This window comes from Somniosus microcephalus, chromosome 9 (assembly GCF_052327205.1).
Source record: "Somniosus microcephalus isolate GS21.2 chromosome 9, FLI_Smic_1.0, whole genome shotgun sequence".
Lineage (NCBI taxonomy): Eukaryota > Metazoa > Chordata > Chondrichthyes > Squaliformes > Somniosidae > Somniosus > Somniosus microcephalus.
In genome coordinates, this window is record NC_140995.1 from 79,615,482 (window position 1) to 79,634,549 (window position 19,068).

General features: G+C 49.1%; 1 protein-coding gene across 1 annotated transcript in view; it reads left to right on the plus strand.

Annotated features, from left to right (window-relative positions):
- The window catches only part of LOC147112494 (adhesion G protein-coupled receptor F5-like), a 114,788-nt gene that overhangs the window by 49,285 nt on the left and 46,435 nt on the right, over positions 1-19,068 (plus strand). Inside the window, exon 2 of the mRNA XM_085998187.1 lies at positions 17,638-17,811. Within this exon, the coding sequence (XP_085854313.1) occupies positions 17,638-17,811 (174 nt within the window). The remainder of the gene's footprint in view (positions 1-17,637; positions 17,812-19,068) is intronic.

Here is a 19,068-nt window from a genome sequence, read left to right on the forward strand (position 1 = left end):
TGTGCAAAGGGGGCATAATTCACTTTGAGAAAATTCTAGGCCAGTATTTGTAGGATCCCAAAGGCAATTTTCATGATAATATAATTAACTACCATTCATCCAGTGGCCTTTATAATTCACTATGGTACTGCCCTTCACAGTCATTCAATATAAATACGAACATACAAAATTCCAGACAGGAAAACAACTGGTCCATCAAGCCTGCCCCACACATGATGGGTGAAGCATCATGACTAACACTCCCTGCCCCGCCCCACAGCTGGGTCATCTCCTGGGAGAGGCAAACGAAGAGAGAAAACCCAGGGCCAATAGGGAAAAAATACTTGGGAAAATTCCTCTCCCACCCCCTCAGGCAATCGAAACCAGTCCAGGTGATCACCTGGATCAAGTGTTCTCTATACAGACACTATGGGCTCAATTTTCCCAGCCCCGAGGAGGCGGGTTTGGAGGCGTGCGAGTTGTTAAAATCGCCAAAACTGGCGGGCGGTACCGTTCCTGCCTCCATCCCGCCTCCAAGCAATTTTCCCAAGTGCGTGTTTTCTGACCCGCTTTCCAACCCGCCTCCAAGAGGCGGGATAGGCACTTAAGGTCCTTAACAACCACTTAATTGCCTCTATAATCCCATTTTAAGAGGCCTTTCTGATTTTAACACATTTCCCCCATTCTACACGCCTCCTCTGGAACATGCCAGGTAATGCTGGTGGCCTCACTAGTGGATTGCTTATGAACAGCTGCAGCTCCACCATTACAAAGGAATTTTCACCGATGATCATTTGCAGGTGGCAGAACTTTGTTGTCTCAGGTCTGGGGGAACTTTTAGCAGGCATACTCAGTGTTGTGGAAGTTTCGAGCCTGACACCCATCTCCAGTGTGACCTCCTTGGAAAACCCTCTCCCCACCTTGACTAAGCGCTTCCTCAACTGGGGCATATACCAGAAACATGGTGACCATTTAATTCCTTTCCTCCTGGACATCAGATTCAGATGAAGACCAGCCGCGGCAGCAGCAGAACCATGAGCAACAGCAGCACCAACAGTAGGAGCATCAACAGGAGCGCCAAGCTGCTAGTCACCCACCTGAAGATGCACAGGCCAGAAGGTGCCAGAGCGCCACCATATTGCTGCCCGGGATGCAAGGGATGCACTCATCTTGGCCAGATTTGCTTAGCCTGCACAATTAAACACTTTATTCTCGCTCCTTCTTACCAGATCATCGACAATGGAGAAGAACCTACAGAATCCTGTCACTCTGACCACCATTCTGATAATCGCAAGGCGGCCTAAGCCCTCAATGTGAAAGTCCCATTTGCGAACTGACACAGGCCACAACTTCAACAGTTTGCCATCAAAACACTTTATAATACAATCACAATGATGGCTGGTCCAAAAACAAAACAACACAGCACCCAAGTGACTACTTGTGCTTTATCTTCCTCTTACGTGTGCTCCTATGTGGTGCTTCCCCTGTGGCTTCAGCAGATGTGAAATCCCCTTGCTCGCTTTCTTGCTGCTCCTGTCTCGATGCCTTTGGCAGGCATCCTCTGGGGTGGCGAACCTGTGAGGGCTCGCCAACAGTCTGCTGCTCCTACGGCTGTGCAGGGGCTGAGATGCCCATCTCATTTGGATGAGGACTCTGGTGGGGCTCTGACTGAGGACTTTGCTGTGGCATGGTCATGTGAGCACTTGGAGAGGAGCCCCCACTTCCTTGTTGTCTGCCACCAACATCCCTCTCATGGGTCAGCCCCACTTCAGAGGTAACAAGTGGCTTGACAGCACCTTGCTGCACTGCAGGGGGGCCATGTGGACCCATTTCTGCACTGGAAGTCCTACTCCAGGGGACTTGCATGAAGGTCTGCTTTGTTTGCCCAATAGCTGACCATCGCTCCTCAAGAGATGTCATTCTATTCTGAACAATTACCATGTTTTCAATACCCTTGCGACTAAGCTCCTCCATGGACCATGGAAGGAGTGAGTGTAGTGAATGCATAGCATAGAAGGATACAAAGGACCCTCCCTGTGTGTTCACACAGAATCACAGAAACCCCACAGTGCAGATAGAGGCCATTTCGGCCCATCGAGCCTGCACCGACACATATCCCACCCGATCCCCGTAACCCCACGTATTTACTCCCCCTAACACTAAGGGTCAATTTATCATAGCCAATCAACCTAACCTGCATATCTTTGGACTGTGGGAGGAAACCGGAGCACCCGGAGTAAACCCACGCAAACACGGGGAGAATGTGCAAACTCCACACAGACAGTCGCCCGAGGCCGGATTCGAACCCGGGTCCCTGGCGCTGTGAGGCAACAGTGCTAACCACTATGCCACGGTGCTGCATTAAGATTAAGATACATGGATATAACACTTACAACCGTGTTGTAAGTGTTATATCCATGTATCTTAATGTTGTGTCCTTCAATAATCAGACAACAGACTGCAGGGAACGATTCAACAGGTGTTTACTGAATGAGGGTTACTCTAGAACTAACTGTACAGATCACTACTCAGGGCTTATATACAGGTGTGGTCACTGCCGGTACTACAGTATACAGGAGCTGTAAAAAGTAGTTCTCTCCCTTAAGGTATACATTACATACATTACAATTCCTCCCCTTTTAGATTAACAGTACCAAAATACTCATTTAACAATTAAAATTTTTAATATACAATGTTATATGAAAATAGTCCATTCATATATTTAGTCTCTGGGGAGGCTTCCTGATTCTTTCTGGATAACGCCTTTCCTGAGTGTCTCGTTCTTGGTGCGGAGGCGATTCTAGCACCCTGTCGTCAGTTGATTCATCAGCTTCCAATGCTATTGTTTCTGAGGTAGATGCGACCTGTACGTCGGGTTCCTCACCAGGTACGTATGGCCGAGACATGGGGTTGACTCGTTCCTGTGACTCTAGGATCTGGTCAGCATGGCGTCTCACAATGTTCTCCCCAACATCCACTGTGTACATTAGTGGCCCCTGCTGTGTGCATATCGTTCCTGGTTGCCATTTCTCTGTTCGGTAGTCGCGGGCCAAGACTGATTGCCCTACATTGAAGCTCCTTGTCGGCTTCTCATTGATGTGCTGGAATTGCTTACTCTCAACATCTCTTCGTACATTTGGTCTGAGCAAATCCAGACGAGATCTCATCCTTCGGTTAAAGAACATCATGGCCGCGGCATGGTTGGTGACTGCATGTGTCGCATTTCTGTAGGCTAACAGGAAATTGTCCACCTTATGCTGCAGTGGAATGTCATCATCGCACATGGATTTTACTGCTTTTTTAAAGGTTTGTACGAACCTCTCAGCCAATCCATTTGTGGCTGGATGATACGGGGCGGATGTGTAATGCCTTACCCCATTCCTTTTCATAAATCTTCGAAACTCTTCGGAAACAAACTGTGGTCCGTTATCAGAGCAAATTTGCTCTGGCAAGCCGTTCCTGGCAAACATGGTCCGTGGGACTGCAATAGTTTTCTCCGTGGTGGTGGAGGACATTTTGATCACCTCAGGCCATTTCGAGTGCACATCCACGGCTATTAAAAACATTGAGTCCATGAATGGACCAACAAAATCAATATGCACCCATTGCCATGGAGATGAGGGCCACTCCCATGGGTGTAGAGGGGCATGTGGTGGTGCATTTTGGACCTTCTGGCATCCTGAGCAGCTCTTTGTCAGGTCCTCGATTTGCTGATCGATCCCCGGCCACCACACATAAGCCCTAGCAAGGCTTTTCATTTTCACCCCTCCCAGATGACCTTCGTGAAGCTCATTGAGCACTCTCTCCCTTAACTTGGGTGGAATTACCACTCGGGATCCACACATCAAGGTCCCCTGGCATACTGACAGCTGTTCTCTTCTGGATGAGAATGCTGGCAACAGTGAGTCGCCATGTGCTGGCCATCCCTTCACCATCAAATCATATACCCGAGACAGTGTCGGGTCATTTCGGGTCTCCTTCTCTATACCAGCGTTAGTTACTGGCAAGCATTCAATTATAGTTGAATGAAATATTTCGACAGGATCCACTGCTGGTGCTTCCTCCACAGTAGGCAGTGGCAGGCGTGATAGCCCATCAGCGTTTCCATGCTGTTTCGTGCCCTTATACTCAATTTCATATTGGTGTGCCCCTAGAAAAAGGGACCATCTTTGTAGCCGTTGCGCAGTCATCACCGGAACGCCCTTCTTTGGATTAAAGATGGAGACAAGTGGTTGGTGGTCAGTCAGCAAGGTGAACTTCTGCCCGTGCAGATAGTCATTGAACTTTTTCACTCCCCACACTAGGCTGAGGGCCTCCATGTCAATCTGGGCGCAGTTACGCACGACTGAGGTTGGTGACCGAGACGCAAAGGCTACTGGCCTCTCCGAGCCGTCCGGGAATTTGTGCGACAGCACCGCTCCAATGCCATAGGGTGATGCATCACACGCCAACCGAATTGGTAGTGCTGGTTTGAAATGAGCCAACACCTCTTTGATGTGATCAATGCTTTGCTCTTCTGGAAAGCTCGTTTACATTCGTCACTCCACTTCCATGGTACCCCCGTTTGCAGTAGGGTGTTCAGTGGGTGTAGTGCGGTAGACAAATTCGGCAAGAACTTATGGTAGTAGTTCACCAGCCTGAGGAACGACCTCAGTTGTGACACATTTTCCGGTGCTGGAGCCTTGACTACTGCCTCAATCTTTTCAGGGGACTTATGTAACCCCTCTTTAACAATAACGTGGCCACAATACGAGATCTGCTTCTGGAAAAACTCGCATTTGTGGCGATTAGCTCGGAGCCCATATTCCTTCAGCCTAGTGAGCACCTGCTCCAGGTTGGCGAGGTGATCACTGTCATTTTCGCCCGTGACCAGGATGTCGTCCAAATAACACTGGGTCCCTGGAATCCCTTGCAGGACTTGTTCCATTGCCCTTTGCCAAATAGCCGGAGCTGATGCTACCCCGAACACCAGCTGGTTGTATAGGGAGAGACCTTTGTGAGTGTTAGTCGTGAGGTACTGTTTCGAGGCTTCTTCTACCTCCATTTGCAGGTACGCCTGGGCCAGATCAATCTTAATGAAGCGTTTCCCTCCAGCTAGCGAGGCAAAAATGTCTTCAATCCGTGGAAGCGGATATTGTACAGTGTGAAAGACGGGGTTCACTGTCACCTTAAAGTCCCCACAGATGCGAACCTTCTTTGGTTCCGCAGGCGTATTACTCAACGACCTCTTCATTACAGGAACGATGGGTGTAGTCCACTCGCTCCAGTCCACTTTGGACAGTACTCCTGAACGTTCCAAACCTTCCAGCTCTGCTTCGACGGCTGGACTGATCGCATAAGGCACTGGTGTGGCCTTAAAAAACTTTGGGCTTGCATTTTCCTCTATTTTGATCGTCGCTGTTATGCCTTTTAGTGTTCCGAGTCCCTGCTGGAACACTTCTTGTGCATCAGTTAGCATTTTTGACAGTCGTCCAGGTGTGACGTCATCATCCTTTTTGGCATCTACAGTCAGTGCTTGTATGGAATGCCAATCTAGCTGTATCTTCCGGATTCATTCACGTCCTAGTAGTGGTGGTCCTCCATCTGGCAATACATATAGGTCCATTTTTGGTGTTTCCTTGCCGTTATATATAACATTCACCCTTATTTTTCCTTTGGGGTAGACTTTTTGCCCCGTGTACGTCTTCAAGTCAATCTTTGTACCTCTCAAGGGTATATGTGAGAATAGCCGCTTGTAGCCCCTTCGGTTTATGACTGTTAGGGCTGATCCTGTGTCCGATTCCATTTTCACTTGGACTCCTGCTATCTTGAGCGTGACCCAGATAGTTTGGTGATCCTCCGTTTTGATCACATTATGTAGTTTCAGACAACCCAGCTTCTTGCTTCCGGAGTCTGTATCACTTTTCAGTTCGTCTGAACTACTCTCCGTCACCTTATGTACCTTCGTGTACTTCTCCTGTGGAGATTTCTTGCTGCTGGTTTTCTTTCCCGACCTGCAGACTCTTGCTATGTGTCCTACTTTTCCACACTGTCTGCACACTTTGTCCTTGAACCAGCAATCATTATGGTCGTGTGTTGTTCTGCCGCAGCGATAGCACTTCACTGTTCCATATGACATTTCATTTGTGCCAATTTCATGCGGTCTCCGTTGTATCTCTGCAGCACCCCGTGCTGCTGCTTCGTGTGATACTGCAATGCTGAAAGCCTTGTCCAGCGTGAGATCCTTTTCTGATAGAAGCCGTTTCTGGGTTCCTTCACTTTGAAGCCCACACACAAACTTGTCCCTTAAAGTATCTGCTAGTCCCGTTCCAAGCTGGCAGTGTTTCGATAGCTTGCGCAGTTCCGTTAAATACTCAGCATTACTTTCATCTTTATGCTGGTTCCTTTTGTGAAACTTAAATCTTTCTGCTATCAGCAGCGGTGTGGGGTTTAAGTGGTCCTGTACGATTGACACTATGTTTTCAAAATCCTTTTCTACTGGCTTCTCTGGGGTTACTAGGTTTCGTAGTAAGCCATACGTTTTGGCACCCATTGATTTCAACAATACCAGCGCTTTCTTGTCATCTGGCACTTCATTCGCCTTGCAGTATACTTCTATGCGTTCGACGTATGTCGTCCAATCTTCGACTTCATTGTCGAACGCTGTAATACTGCCACTCTTCGGCATTTTTGGGTGTGGTTAGACTGGCTTAAAATGGCGTCTCCTGCACTTTCTTTTCTTCCCCGCTGCGGCTTAAAATGGCGTCTCCCGCGCTTTCCTTTCTTCCCCGCTGCGGCTTAAAATGGCGTCTCTCACGCTGCTGCCAACGCCACTCTCGGCGGTCCTCGTGGCAAATGGCGACACCCTGTGGGTTTCGTGCGCTGCTTCTGCGCTGCTGCCAATGCCGCTCTCTGCGGTCCTCGTGGCAATGGCAGCGCCTCGTGTTTTCCTGCGCGCCTCTCTCCCCCATTGACGCTGCTCGGCCCTTGAACACCGGCTGCGCTCTGCTCTCTCTCGCCTCTCTCCCCCGTTGACGCTGCTTGGTCCTGAACACCGGCTGCGCCCTGTGTGCTCTGCCCTCTCTCTCTCCCCCGTCGACGCTGCTCGGCCTTTTTCTGTGCCGCTCGGTCGGGCTCTAGCCGCCGCTGTCCGGGAAGGGTCTGCGCAGTTCCTGTTGCCGGCCCGTTTCGCTGGACCACCTTGACTGGAAAGCCAAGCCTGGCTCTCGACAGCCTCCCCTGCAATGCTCAAATCTCCGCTGGATGACTGGGCGGTTGCCCGTGGTCGACGCCCGTGCTTCTGGACTCGACCTCCTTCCACTGTTCTCCAGGAGCGAATCCCTGGGAGGTGATGCAGAGTTGCAGGTAGGTTCGAATCTGCATCATCGCCAATGTTATATCCGTGTATCTTAATGTTGTGTCCTTCAATAATCAGACAACAGACTGCAGGGAACAATTCAACAGGTGTTTACTGAATGAGGGTTACTCTAGAACTAACTGTACAGGTCACTACTCAGGGTTTATATACAGGTGTGGTCACTGCCGGTGCTACAGTATACAGGAGCTGTAAAAAGTAGTTCTCTCCCTTAAGGTATATATACATTACATACATTACAGTAAGTTGTTGTTGTCATGGCATCACAGTGATGGGAAGTGTGAGGGCTGCATGGTCGAATAGTTAAGTGAATGTTACCATAGAGAGAGAGGGAATGGGTAAGGGTGCAGGGATGTAAGTGTCAAGTGGCATGTGGAGGAAGAGGTTGGCAAAGCAGAGTGCTGGTGAGGAGAGGCGATGGGGATCAGATTGAGGGTGATGGGATCGTCATACTCACTTTTCTGGTGCGGAAAAGGTCATGAAACCTCTTCCTGCATTGCAGCCAGGTTCTGCGGCTCATTGAAATGGAGTTGACAACCTGGACCACTTGTAGCCACACAGCTTTTGTCTGCTGGGGTGACTTTTTTCTCCCTGAGGAATGGAACAGCACCTCCTTATTACAGCTGGCTCTGTACACCAGAGCTTGGAGGGAGGGCTCATCAAACCAAGGAGCACACTTTTGCTTGATCGTTGACATTTTCCACAATTCAACTCCTTCTTATAAATTGCAGAGCCTTTGCAGTCTCCAGAAAACTCAAGGCTGCTTGCAGGCTTTAAATCCAACAGCATTGATGATGTCATCGGAGGCAACTTTCTGTATGAAAAGACTAATTGGGCCAGGGGTTTCCACATATAGGAAATCAAATGGCCAATTGGGTGAAAATCGCACTTTTTCAACACTTCACTTAGGAGTCGGGGTCCTGACACGATTTCCACCTGACACGCCCCAGCCCGCCCACACTGACAAAATCCAGCCCTATGGGTGTGATCTTGCCAGCCCTGGGGAGGCGGGTATGGAGGCAGGACTGCCGGGAAAATGGCAGAATCAGGGGGCATGTGCCCATCCCACCCGCCTCCATGCCATCTTGCCAGGAGGCGGGTAGCCGACCCGCGCCGGGTCCCATCTCCTTGGAGGCGTGAAGGGGATTAGTGCCACTTATCCGCCAGTTAACAGGTAGTTAACAGGCAGGTAAGAGGATTATTCCCATTTTACCCACTCAAGTACGGGCTTCCTGAACACTGCGAACCCCGCCAGGGTCACCGAGGTGAGCAGTGGGTCTACGGGGGTTGGTGGGGTGCAAAAGTGCACTGTGAATGTAAGTGATGGGTGCAAGTGTGGAGAGGTGAGTATGTGAGGTAAGTGGAAAGTATTAGTAATAGTTTACTTACCTTTGTTTCTTCCTGCAGGCTTCAAGAGTTGGGGATGCAGAGAGTCTCGCATCTCCACGGCAGAGATGACAGATGGCTGCTGCATTTTCCGATGCAACAACCATCTAATTTCTGCTAAAGAAAGAGGTTTGATGAGTCTTGAATTCAAAAACTCATCAAACTATAGAGAATGTCAGTGTTTGACAGCTTCTCAAAGCTGTCAAACAATGACAATTCATTCGTCAAAATTTTTTGACAGATGAAATGTCATATGCTGACGTTCTCTGTAACCAGCTTTCCCTTAATTGGTCTGCTAAGCCCGCTGGGCGGGCTTAACAAGGCCAATCAAGGGAAAATTGCGTGGGTTGGCCAGAAGTCAATGGAGGCGGGACTAAAACCCGACAAGTGGGAATCACGCCTCCAAAAGCTCCCCATTGGCAAAATCCAGCCCAACGGGCTTAGCAGGCCAATTAAGGGAAAGCCAGTTGCAGAGAACGTCAGCGTATGACATTTCATCTGTCAAAAAATTTTGACAGATGAATTCTCATCATTTGACAGCTTTGTGAAGCTGTCAAACACTGACATTCTCTGTAGTTTGATGAGTTCTTGAATTCAAGACTCATCAAACCTCTTTCTTTAGCAGAAATTAGATGTTTGTTGCATTGGAGAATGCAGCAGCCATCTGTCATCTCTGCCGCGGAGATGCGACACTCTCCGCATCCCGACCGTTTGAAGCCTGCAGGAAGAAACAAAGGTAAGTAAACTTTTACTAACACGTTCCACTTACCTCACATACTCAGCTCTCCACACTTGCACCCATCACTTACCTTCAGAGCGCACATTTGCACCCCACCGACCCCCGCAGACACACTGCTCGCCTTGGTGACCCTGGCAGGGTTCGCAGCCTTTGGGAAGCCCACACTTATGTGGGTAAAATGGGGATAATCCTCTTATCTGCCTGTTAATTCACAGAAATCACAGAAATCACAGAAACCCCACAGTGCAGATAGAGGCCATTTCGGCCCATCGAGCCTGCACCGACACATGTCCCACCCGATCCCCGTAACCCCTACACCAACACATATCCCACCCTATCCCCGTAACCCCACGTATTTAATCCCCCTAACACTAAGGGTCAATTTATCATAGCCAATCAACCTAACCCGCACATCTTTGGACTGTGGGAGGAAACCGGAGCACCCGGAGAAAACCCACGCAAACACGGGGAGAATGTGCAAACTCCACACAGACAGTCGCCCGAGGCCGGATTCGAACCCGGGTCCTTGGTGCTGTGAGGCAACAGTGCTAACCACTATGCCACCGTGCTGCTACCTGTTAACAGGCAGATAAGTGGCACTAATCCCCTTCCCGCCTCCAAGGAGACGGGACCCGGCACGGGTCGGCTACCCACCTCCTGGAAAGATGGCATGGAGGTGAGTTGGGGGAGGGATGGGCACCCAATTAAGGTTCATAGTTTATAAAGTTTAGAAGGCCTTAATTTTGTGGTTATAGTTTTTAAGGTCTCTGTTGTGTAGCGGGGAGTGCTAGGAAACAAGGGCCCTTGAGTATATCATTTAATTGTAGTATAATTGCTGGTATTGATTTAATTAAAATTAATTAAAGGGTAAGTCATGGCAGCAAAGCTCGGCCCCATGGCATGCTCCTCCTGCTCTATGTGGGAAATCAGGGACACTTCCTGTGTCCCTGACAACCATGTGAGTGGGACGTGTATACAGCTGCAGCTACTGGCAGACCACATTGCGGCGCTGGAGCTGCGAATGGATACATACTGGAGCATTCGCGATGCTGAGGACGTCGTGGCTATCACAATTAATCAGTTGGTTACACCGCAGGTAAAGGCGGCACAGGCAGGAAGGGAATGGGTGACCGCCAGGCAGAGTAGTAGGCGCAGGCAGGTAGTGCAGGGGTCCCCTGTCGCCATCCCCGTCTCAAGCAGATATACCGCTTTGGATATTGTTGGGGAGGATGGCTTATCGGGGGAAGGCAGCAGCAACCAACTTCCTGGCTGTTGAATCCGTGATTCTTAAAGTATGATGTTTTCCAATAACTAGACGGAGGCTGTAAATTAACAATCAACAGGTGTTTACTGGAGGAGGGTAGTCTAAAGACTAACAGTACAGAGGCATGCTCAAGGCTTATATACAGGTGTGGTCACTGCCGGTACTACAGTATACAGGAGCTGTAAAAGTAGTTCTCTCTTAAAGATACATACACTGCAATTCCTCCCCTTTTAGATTAACAGTACCCATAACATTCAAATAACAGTTAACACTTTAACATGCACATTTAACTAAAATAGTCCATTTATAGATTCAGGGCTAAAAATTCAGTTTGGGGCGCCAAGCTCGCCTGGGCGCAGGAATTACCGCTGCGCGCGGAGCCACTTGCGCCATCGGGATATTCAGTTTCAGCGCCCCAAGTGGAAGCCGGCCGCTAAACAAGGCTTTCGGCGCCCCGCTTGGGGCACTGAAACTGAATATCGGCGCGCAAAGTGCCGCAGCGCCACCCGCTGCGGCACGGCAGGCTGCGGTACTGCAGGCCTTCCTCCCACTGTTAAGGGGGAGGTGCCTGCAACAGCGCGATCCCCGCTCGCGAGTGCCGGCAAATGAGCCCGGCACCAAGGAGAAGTGCCGGGCTCTCGGGAAACAGCCGGCAATGCCGCGGGAGGGGGGGTGTAGGAGGCCGGGGACGGAGCTGCAGGCAGGCGGCCGCCGAAAAAGCAGCCGGCCGCACCTCCACCTTAACTCGCCCCACTACCGCCACAGGTAGGCCCCTGTGTACCGGTCGCTGTTTGCGGCTGGTGCGGAAGAGGCGGGGCTGACCTAATATGGTGCTCGGGGCGGTAGCGGGGCGCTGCGCACACCGATGACGTCATCGGTGGCAGCGCAGCGCTACAGGCTAACGCCGCCATTAGCACCCCACTAAATATCGCGGTGGTTGTGGCCAGAGGCGCTAAAGCCTCTGAGTGGCCTCTTTGGGCGCAAACTGGTGGCGCAAGCAACTGAATTTCTAGGCCTCAGTCTTTGGGGCGGATGCCTGATCCTTTCTGGATAGCGCCTTTCCTGAGGTTCTTGTTCTTGGTGCGGAGGCGATTCTGGCACCCTTTCGTTAGTTAGTTCATCAGTTTCCGCTGCTACTGTTTCTGAGGTAGATGCTACCGGTATGTCGGGTTCATCCCCAGGTACGTGAGACATGGGGTTGACTCGTTCCTGTGACGCTAGGACCTGGTCGACGTGGTGTCTCACAATGTTCTCCCCGACATCCACTGTGTACATTAGTGGCCCCTGTCGTGTGCATATCATTCCGGGTTGCCATTACTCTGTTCGGTAGTCACGGGCCAAGACTGGTTGTCCTACATTGAAGCTCCTTGAAGGCTTCTCATTGATGTGCTGGAATTGCTTATCCTCAACATTTCTTCGCACATTTGGTCTGAGCAAATCCAGACGAGATCCCAACCTTCTGTTAAAGAACATCATGGCCGGGGTCTGGTTGGTAACTGCATGTGTCGCATTTCTGTAGGCTAACAGGAAATTGTCCACCTTATGCTGTAGTGGAATGTCATCATCGCACATGGCCCTTATTGCCTTTTTAAAGGTTTGTACGAACCTCTCAGCCAATCCATTTGTGGCTGGATGATACAGGGCGGATGTATAATGCCTTACCCCATTCCTTCTCATAAATTTCCGAAACTCTTCGGACACAAATTGTGGTCCGTTATCAGAGCAAATCTGCTCTGGCAAGCCGTTCCTGGCAAATATGGTCCGTGGGACTGCAATTGTTTTCTCTGTAGTGGTGGAGGACATTTTGATCACCTCAGGCCATTTCGAGTGCGCATCCATTGCTATTAAGAACATTGAGTCCATGAATGGACCAGCAAAATCAATATGCACCCATTGCCATGGCGAGGAGGGCCACTCCCATGGGTGTAGGGGGGCATGTGGTGGTGCATTTTGGACCTTCTGGCATACTGAGCAGCTCTTTGTTAGGTCCTCGATTTGTTGATCGATCCCCAGCCACCACACATAAGCCCTAGCAAGGCTTTTCATTTTCACCCCTCCCAGATGGCCTTCGTGAAGCTCAGTGAGCACTCTCTCCCTTAACTTGGGTGGAATTACCACTCGGGATCCACACATCACTGTCCCCTGGCATATTGACAGCTGTTCTCTTCTGGATGAGAATGCTGGCAACAGTGAGTCGCCATGTGTTGGCCATCCCTTCACTGTCAAATCATATACCCGAGACAGTGTCGGATCATTTCGGGTCTCCTTCTCTATATCCGCGTTAGTTACTGGCAAGTGTTCAATTATCGACGAATAAAATATTTCGATAGGGTCCACTGCTGGTGCTTCCTCCACAGTAAGCAGTGGCAGGCGTGATAGCCCATCAGCGTTTCCATGCTGTTTCGTGCCCTTATACTCTATTTCATATTGGTTCGCCCCTAGAAAAAGGGACCATCTTTGTAGCCGTTGTGCAGTCTTCACCGGATCGCCCTTCTTTGGATTAAAGATGGAGACAAGTGGTTGGTGGTCAGTCAGCAAGGTGAACTTCTGCCCATGCAGATAGTGGTTGAATTTTTTTACTCCCCATATTAGGCTGAGGGCCTCCCTGTCAATCTGGGCGTAGTTGCGCTCGGCTGAGGTTAGTGACCGAGACGCAAAGGCTACTGGCCTCTCCATTTCGTCTGGGAATTTGTGCAAAAGCACCGCTCCAATACCATAGGGTGATGCATCACACGCCAACCGAATTGATAGTGCTGGGTTGAAATGGGCCAACACCTCTTTTGATGTGATCAATTCTTTGCGCTTCTGCAAAGCTCGTTTACATTCGTCATTCCACTTCCATGGTACCCCTGTTTGCATCAGGGTGTTCAGTGGGTGTAATACTGTAGACAAATTTGGTAAGAACTTATGGTAGTAGTTCATCAGCCCGAGGAACGACCTCAGTTGTGACACATTTTCCGGTGCTGGAGCCTTGACTACTGCCTCAATCTTTTCAGGGGACTTATGTAACCCCTCTTCATCGATGACGTGGCCACAATACGAGATCTGCTTCTGGAAAAACTCGCACTTGTGGCGATTAGCTCGTAGCCCATATTCCTTTAATCTAGTGAGCACCTGCTCCAGGTTGGCGAGGTGATCACTGTCATTTTTGCCCGTGACCAGGATGTTGTCCAAATAACACTGGGTCCCTGGAATCCCTTGCAGGACTTGATCCATTGCCCTTTGCCAAATAGCCGGAGCCGATGCTACCCCGAACACCAGCCAATTGTATTGGTAGAGACCCTTATGAGTGTTGATCGTGAGGTATTGTTTCGAGGCTTCTTCTACCTCCATTTGCAGGTACGCCTGGGCCAGATCAATCTTAGTGAAGCGTTTACCTCCAGGTAGTGAGGTGAAAATATCCTCAATCCGTGGAAGCAGATATTGTACTGTGTGAAGGACTGGGTTCACTGTCACCTTAAAATCCCCACAGATGCGGACCTTCTTTGCTTCCCCAGGCGTATTACTCAACGACCTCTTCATTACAGGAACGACCACTCACTCCAGTCCACTTTGGACAGTACTCCTGAACGTTCCAAACCTTCCAGCTCTGCTTCGATGGCTGGTTGGATCGCATAAGGCACCGGTCTGTCCTTAAAAAACTTTGGGCTTGCATTTTCCTCTATTTTAATTGTCGCTGTTATGCCTTTCAGTGTTCCGAGTCCCTCCTGGAACACTTCTTGTGCGTCAGTTAGCATTTTTGACAGTCGTCCAGGTGTGACATCATCATCCTTTTTGGCCTCAACCTTCAGTGCCTGTATGGAATGCCAATCTAATTGTATCTTCCGGATCCATTCACGCCCTAGTAGTGGTGGTCCTCCATCTGGCAATACATATAGGTCCATTTTGGGTATTTCCTAGCCTTTGTATGTCATGTTCACCCTTATTTTTCCTCTGTAGCTTTCAAGGGTATATGTGAAAATAGCCGCATGTAGACCCTTCAGTTTATGACTGTTAGGGCTGATCCTGCGTCCAATTTCATTTTCACTTGGACTCCATCTATCTTGAGTGTGACCCAGGTAGTCTGGTGATCCTCCACTTTGATTACCTTATGTAGTTTCAGACAACCCAGCTCCTTGCTTCCGGAATCTGTATCACTTTTCTGTTCGTCTGAACTACTGTCCATCACCTTATGTACCTTTTTGTACTTCTCCTGTGGAGATTTCTTGCTGCTGGTTTTCTTCCCTGACCTGCAGACTCTTGCTATGTGTCCTGCTTTTCCACACTGTCTGCACACTTGGTGCTTGAACCAACAATCCTTCTGGTCATGTGTTGTTCTGCCGCAGCGATAACACTTCCCTGCTCCATATGACATTTCATTGGTGCCATATTCTTGCGGTCTCCGTTGTATCTCTGCAGTGCCCCATGCGGCTGCTTTGTGTGATACTACCATACTGAAAGCCTTGTCCAGCATAAGATCCTTTTCTGATAGAAGCCGTTTCTGGGTTCCTTCACTTTGAAGCCCACACACAAACTTGTCCCTTAACGTATCTGCTAGTCCCATTCCAAACTGGCAGTGTTTCGATAGCTTGTGCAGTTCCGTTAAATACTCAGCATTACTTTCGTCTTTATGCTGGTTCCTTTTGTGGAACTTAAATCTTTCTGCTATCAACAGCGGTGTGGGGTTTAAGTGGTCCTGTAGGATTTCCACTATGCTTTTGAAATCCTTATCCACTGGCTTCTCTGGGGTTATTAGGTTTCGCAGTAACCCATAAGTTTTTGCACCCATGGAATTCAACAAAACCAGTGCTTTCCTAGCATCTGGCACTTCATTCACCTTGCAGTACACCTCAATGCGTTCCACATATGTTGCCCAATCTTTGACTTCATTGTCGAATGCAGTGACACTGCCACTCTTTGGCATCCCTGGGTGTGGTTAAACTGTCTAAAATGGCGTCTCCCGTGCTTTCCTTTCTTCCCGCGCTCACCCTTCTTCTCTGCTGCAGCTTCTAAAATGGCATCTCCCGCGCTCTCCCTTCTTCTCCGTTGCTCAAACGGCGTCTCCCGCACTTCCTTCCTTTCCCCGCGGACGCTGCTCAGCTCTTGAGCCCTGGCTGCGCTCTGCACGTTCTCCTGTGCACCTCTCTCATTGCCGCCGCTCGGTCCTGAACCCCGGCTGTGCTTTACCCTCTCTCTCTTTTTGTTTTCCGTCGACGCCGCTCGGTCTTCAACCCCCGGCTGCGCCCTGTGCGCTTTACCCTCTCTCTTACCCCGTCGACGCTGCTCGGCCTTTTCTGTGCCATCGGTCAGCTCCAACCACTGCTGTCCAGGAAGGGTCTGTGCTGTACATGTTGCCAGTCTGTTGCTGGATCGTCGTGGCTGGAGAACCAAACCCAGCTCTCAACAGCCTCCCCTGCGATGTTCACTCTCTGCCGGATGACTGGGCGGTTGCTCGTGGTCGACGCCCGTGCTTCTGGCCTCGACTTTCTTCCACCGTCCTCCCGGAGCGAATCCTTGAAAGGAAATGCAGAGTTGCAGGTAGATTCGAATCGACCTCGTCGCCACTGTTGAATCCGTGATTCTTAAAGTATGATGTTTTCCAATAACTAGGCGGAGGCTGTAAATTAACAATCAACAGGTGGTTACTGGAGGAGGGTAGCCTAAAGACTAACAGTACAGAGGCATGCTCAAGGCTTATATACAGGTGTGGTCACTGCCGGTACTACAGTATACAGGAGCTGTAAAAGTAGTTCTCTCTTAAAGGTACATACACTACACTGGCACCATGGGTGGTTCTGCTGCACGGGACGGGAGGAAAACATGCGAGAGAGCTATAGTGATAGGAGATTCTATTGTAAGGGGAATAGATAGGCATTTCTGCAGCCACAAACGAGACTCTAGGATGGTATGTTGCCTCCCTGGCGCGGGGTCAAGGATGTCTCGGATTAGGCTTATATTCACTAGAGTTTAGAAGAATGAAAGGGGATCTCATTGAAACTTATAAAATTCTAACAGGACTAGACAGACTAGATGCAGGAAGGATGTTCCCGGTGGCGGGGGAGTCCAGAACCAGGGGTCACAGTCTAAAAATAAGGAGTAAGCTGTTGTGTATGTAACCTGTTCCACCTTAAGAGAGCTTAAGCCTGTTCCACCTTAAGAGATGTACTACTTTCTCAGGCTGCTGTAGACGTAATACCGGGGGTGAACACACCGGTATATAAGCACTGTGCAGTAATCTTGTATTCAGAATAGTCCCTACCTCCAACCAGTAAAGACCTGTTTTTGATTGTTATTAATTAGTCTGTGTCTTAATTAACTAGATAACTCACAGATTTAACATAAGCCATTTAGGACTGAGATGAGGAGGAATTTCTTCACCCAGAGACTGGTGAACCTGTGGAATTCTTTACCACAGAAGACAGTTGAGGCCAATTCATTAAATGTATTCAAGAAGGAGTTAGATATATTTCTTAAGGCTAAGGGGATCAAGGGATATGGGGAGAAAGCAGGGACAGGGTACTGAATTTGGATGATCAGCCATGATCGCATTGAATAGCAGAGCAGGCTCGAGTGGCCGAATGGCCTACTCCTGCTCCTATCTTCTATGTTTCTATGCCCCCAGATTCTGCCATTTTCCCGGCAGTCCAGCCTCCATACCTGCCTCCCCAGGGCTGGCAAGATCGCGCCCTATTTGAAATACTATGGGGGTGAATTTCCATGAGGGTCCTCCCATTCTTCTGCCATTTTTTCCCTTGCTTTCCGCGGTTTCTTCACCAAAGCTACGGCGGATAAGTGGGAAATGCCCTGCGGAAATTCGACGGTGTGAGTATTTCTGAGATACTTAATAAGGCGATAATATTTTAAAAAGCCCTTTCTAATATGTGCCAAAGCACAACATTGGTTTATCCTTAAAAATATGTTTTATTCATTTTTTAGTCCACTAAAAACTCAACTGAATTAGCAAAGAATCTTCCCAATCTGGTTGCGCAATTAGCCAACATTTCAATAGGCCTACCAAATGCAACACCTGGAAACCTCGGAGCCACACTTGATATCCTCACGGTCTTTTCATCTGTAACGAATGTTTCTCTTAACCAGTCCATAATGGAGGTAAGAACTGTGCATTGTATAGATCAAAAGTCAAAATACCCGAATATGATGTTAATTATTGCTAAAACTCACTGAAAAAGATAAAGTTCATTGTATTGTGGAGGACCATTGATTCTGCTGTTTCAACCTCAGATCTAATGTTCTTCCTATAACCACGAATATGGTGGCCTGTTTCTGGAGACTCCTTGTGACAATGAGTGATGAAGCAGTGGAGTACTGATTCCAGGACCCTTCACTGTCCATCCACTCACGATGCAGAGCGCACCACAAGTGCACTTCAGCCTTGAAGCCACCAAAGTGGCTGCATTTTCTGTGGAGTCTTACTGAAATAATTTGGAGCATTCTGCCAGCAAGTGTTGCATGGTGCTATTCATTGCAGCTTCATGATAAACAGGAAAGCAGAATATTGCTCCAGGCCTCAAAGGCTTGCAGCAGCTTAAAGATGCCAGAATCAATTTTACTCTTCTCCCTTATGGCACGCAGAGCGCAATCCCCACAGCTACACTGCGATTGCACCCACTATTGCCCTCTAGTGTTGACTCTGCTGTAGTATGCAAAGTCAGTAGAAGGGCACCTGATCTGCATGGAGCCAGTAGGTGCCTGCACCACTAAAGGTGTATCTTTGGCGCCAACCTGCTCCACTGTTGCTGGAAACTTTGCCGCCCACCTGCTCCTCCGGGGAGGAATGCCACGCCCCACTCCCAAGACATGCTTCACGGCCTCTTTCAGCATCCTTACAAAGGGGGCTCATATTACAATTTAAAAAAGGACTAACTGTACCAGCCTCCAGATATATGCAGGTTCCCAGGGAAGTAGGAACTTTCAGCATGTGGGATCCCTGCCCTCGACCTACCCCTTCTGCCCCTTTCGAGGACGAGTGGGAAATCCCAGTTTAGGTCAGGATCGAGATATAATGGCTCGGCCTTTTCTCTGAGCTATTCTGCCAGACTCCCACCAGAGTTGTAGCCAATTTAAGTCGGCCCCCACTAATTTTGATTGCCACGCATCAATAAAAATACCATTTGATTTCTTTACAATATCATCAGGAACTCATAGGTCAGTTGTTCAGCTCATTACCTAGCTTGATTTAAAATTAAAATAGAAAGCAAAATACAGCAAATGATTTTGTTTTCGACTGAAAATTAGCTTTACCTACTGCAAGTGGACCTCTGTCAACCAACCACAGCTGGATGGAGACAAAGATTGGCCAAGAAAACAGTAAATGAGCAATGGCAGGCCTTCGGGGCAGAGATAGTT